This window comes from Cyprinodon variegatus, unplaced genomic scaffold (genome assembly GCF_000732505.1).
Source record: "Cyprinodon variegatus isolate N-32 unplaced genomic scaffold, C_variegatus-1.0 Scaffold72, whole genome shotgun sequence".
NCBI lineage: Eukaryota > Metazoa > Chordata > Actinopteri > Cyprinodontiformes > Cyprinodontidae > Cyprinodon > Cyprinodon variegatus.
In genome coordinates, this window is record NW_015150525.1 from 690,573 (window position 1) to 694,729 (window position 4,157).

General features: G+C 44.2%; 1 protein-coding gene across 3 annotated transcripts in view; it reads right to left on the reverse strand.

Moving 5' to 3' along the window:
* foxp4 (forkhead box P4) overlaps positions 1-4,157 on the reverse strand; it is a 138,062-nt gene that overhangs the window by 17,746 nt on the left and 116,159 nt on the right. For all 3 annotated transcript variants that reach the window (XM_015372452.1, XM_015372451.1, XM_015372450.1), the window contains one exon: positions 604-691. In XM_015372452.1, the coding sequence (XP_015227938.1) occupies positions 604-691 (88 nt within the window). The remainder of the gene's footprint in view (positions 1-603; positions 692-4,157) is intronic.

A 4,157-nucleotide genomic window follows, 5' to 3' on the forward strand; every position in this document is an offset into this window, starting at 1 on the left:
TATTTGTTTGTCTCATCCATTAGTGATGAAGGATGCTTTCCATTTACCATCCATTCTTAGTGTGCCATTTCATTTTTTTGTAAATGTTTCTTTGTTGTTTAAATTAAGATTAGTTAAAATTTCTTGTCATTTTAATCATGCAAATGAAGCTAGAAGAAATAATATGGACCCAAAGTATTGGCTCATATTGGCAGCACATATTGGGGTTAGATGGATTTAAAATAATGGCCTCGGTCTTAGAAAACATCAGTCAGTATTATTTAGATCATTATTTTCTGGAGCGTTATTCCAACATTTCTAAACAGAAGATCTCCTCTCAGCCGGGTCCTCCACGTCTCACTCCACGTCTTTTCTCTTCCCCCTTACGCTGGTGACCAGAGCAGCTTTATAATTGGAGCGGCGATGGCAGCTTCCTCGCTGACTGCTCCTTTTAAATTACAAGCTCCGCTGCTCTCCATAAACTCTGCCCCGCCAAAGACAAGTTTCCACCGCCGACGCGCCAGAACGGCCCTCAAGACGCTGTTTGCGAGCGTCTACAAAAAACAAGGCCTCCATGCCTGTTTGTAATGTCTGTAATGTCAGCTCTGTTGGTTTGTGACCCACCTGTATCTCCAGTTGCTGAACCACCTGCATCTGGACTCTGCATTGAGCAGTGCTGCGGTCATCGAGGGCGTGCTCATTATTCAAGTGCCTGAAGGTAATGAGAGGTAGAAGAGGATAAATGTGACAAGTGAGTTATCCCTATAAATATAAAACCACTGCTTAAGACTTTTTAAGCCAAGAGGATTATTGTCGTATTGCTCCGCATGGCATGAATGAAGCAGCAAGTAACCTCATTTTCCTTAATTGTATTTAGACTGAATTATGAGCTGCTATAAAAATAAATCCTAACCTTAGTTAGAGGCTCATTTTGTCTAGGGATGGACACAGCAGCTGTGTTATGTGTTTATGCACTTCATTGGAGCCATGGTCCAAGACAGCCACCTGGATATGAGCTCATATGTTATCACACACGGCCTTATCTTAAGGCACGCTGTTCCCAAATGTTCATTTATTACCAGTGGTGTCTCTCATGTGTGTCTGCATGTGGAAATGATGTTGCTTTGTTTGTTTCCTCTAATGTGGGACCTCCTGAACTTTCCCAGTGTGCTCCTCCCAGCCTTCCTCCTGCCGTTGCCAAGGTTATTCACAGGTTGCAGCCGCCTTAGCGTGCAAACTCATAGCCCCTTGAAAAGGTTTTCATACAACCTGAACTATCTTTTTTTTTTTACAACTTGTCACCTCACAACCACAAACTTTAATGTATTTAAGAGGGGGTTTTATGTGATAGAGCAAGGCTTATAAATTCCGCCTGAGTCAACACCACGTTTTACTGTAATTACAGTTCCTCTCCTCGTATGTCTATGCTAGCATTGAAAATTTAGACCAAAGTGTTTCCCCTAACAAAAAATATGGAGTTTAAGCTCTATCAGACAATAGTTTTTAAAGGTATTTCTCAGATATTTAGTTGGAATTAGCTATGGACTTCAAGCTTTGCCTTCTGGAGCCTTTTCACCTTTTTCTAACAGCTGACCTACGGTCTGTGGTTCTGCTGATATCCTTAAGTTACTCTAACTGTCCAGAAGCACTTTCAAACACAGCTTCAACTGCTGCACTTTTCTACTGGGCACCTCACACAGTTTTATTTCTCATAGTAAGGGGTAGCTAAACTAAGCTAGTGCTTGCTTGGCTATGCTATGGCTTGTCTGTCTCTCTCCTCTCTTTTCCAACTTTCTAAATCTCCCTCTCCTGTTCTCTGTTTTTAGTTATTCCTCTACCTCCTTTAGTTGTAGCTTTGAAAGTGAGTTTGTCGGAGTTAGAGTCTCGGCTTTTGGCTGTAAAACATCCAGAAGTTAGACTAGGCCCTCTAGTTAACAGCCGGGAGCCAATGAGACCAGGGACATATCCGCGTAGTCGTCCTCCAACAGTTCTTGAGCAGCCAGGTGACTGAGTGACGTTACGCAGAAAGTATAGTCATAGATCTTAACCAACTGGTCACCACCAACCCCTCCACATTCCAAACCAATTTCCCTGCTTAGAGACACACCCACTGGAAAGCCCCTCAGGTAATTCGCAGCTCCATATTCAGAAACGTGGCATTAGAGACACCAGGGGCCTTAGCCAAATGTTTGCCAGGGGCCAGAACGGACAACCTCAATTCCTACCTGAAACTGCTGGCTAAGGATAAGGTTAAATACAGTAAGATTGCTATTCACGCAGGCAGTAATGACATCCAGTTACACCAATCGGAGGTTACTAAAAGTTGTGTCAGTTTGGTGCGGAAATTTGCCATTTTTCCTGCTTCTCCTCCCTGATCTGACCAGTGATGACATGTTTATCCGCATGTCGTCATTCAACCGCTGGTTGTCTATGTGGTGTCCTGAAAATGATGTTGGCTACACTGATAATTGGCTAACTTTTTGGGGAACACCTGGTCTGACTCGGAGACACGGCATCCATCCTATTGTGGGTGGTGCAGTTTTTCTTTTTAGCAATCTGGCCACATTTATTAGTCCTCCTAAACCCTGAAAGCACAGGTTGCAGATCAGGAAGCAGGGTCGTAGTTTAACCCACCTCTCTGCAGCTTCTCTACTGTTGCCCATCATGCAATAGAAAAATGAGAACGTATCTGTGACTTTAACATTATGTTTGTAGGTTTGCAGCTTTTTCTTTGATTATGGTTAAAAAGTGGTAACGTGTGTTACAGATGGAGCTGTGGGTGTGTGAACCTCTGAGAAAGTACCAAGTTTTCCAACACCAGGCAAAGAGTCTGAGATGAAACAAAAACAATGATGTCATGGCACGGCTAATCTAGGCAGATAGATGGCTCAACGCAAGTGCACGATAATAATAACAAAAACATGAGCTCACCCCCATCTCTCTTTCTCCAACTCCCCCTCTGTGGAGCTCTCTCTCTCTCTCTCTCTCTCTCTGCATCTTCGTCACTCACACTTCTGTCCACTCTCCCCCTCCCCCTCATGCAACTCCCCAAATGCCTATGATTCACACATATTCCAACTAAATCTGCTCCCCTTCCCACCCTCCTCCTCTATAGCTGGGTCGTAAACAGTAGCAGGTTTTTTTTGCTTCTTTTACTTTTTTTTTTTAAGTTTTCCCCGACAAAGAGGCTCTGTTTATTCCTCTGAGTGCTGGCAGACAAGCCTTTAACCCACATTACACCCAGCTTTGGTGACCACAGCCAGAGTATTGTACCAGAGGACAGAGAAGAGGAGGAGGATGGAGGGGAGGTGGGCAGAGTAAAAAGTGAACAGAGGACAAGAAAGAGTCCAAACTGGAGCGTCTCCCCTCCTCTGTTCTTCCGCTCTACCCTCTTCCCCTCCTGGGGCGATTACTAAGGCTGGCTGGGAGGGAGGGAGCCGTTGGACTGACGGCATTATCTGTCGCTGCCTCTGTTTTTCTCTCTCTTCTTACACACACACACTCATGCAAGCTCTTTCACTTTAGCGACTACTCTCCTTCCATCTGCCCCCGGGCTACGTGAAACGAGACACCAAACAACAGCTTTCCTCTCCAAACTTTCCCAGCCTGCTCGCAAGCTTTGATCCCACCGTCCAATGCCATTGCCGTCACCGAGCACACCCCTGTGATTTTGTGTGTGAATACTTATTTCATCACTCTTGCTTATTAATATCACCACTGTTCAAACAACTGCAAAGGCCGCGTCGTTAATGAGTGTAAGTTTGCGTAGGGCTTCATTAGGGGGCTTGTTAGGCCTTTCATTAAAAGCCTCGGTGCCAAGGGGGAGAGTCCAGTAAGGAGGAGGTGCTGCATTACTCCAAATGTGAAAATGACATAGCAGAGAAAAAGAAGAAGAAGAAAAACAGGAAGGTTTGAGGGGAGGAAATTGCAAAATGTGCCAAACTAAACAAACAGTTGGAATGAAATAAAAAACAAATGTAAGGGAGTTTGTAGAAGGAACTCAAACAATCTGTAGGAAACAAAGACTGTACAAATGATGAGTAGCACCGCGTACCGGTGTGTTTGTGCGTGAGTGTATGTATGCAAATATGTACGCGCCTCGGAGCAAATGTGATGCAACAGATTGCAAAAGTAAAGAAAAAAGAAAAAAAAACTTACAGAAGCCTACAGAGATTTGT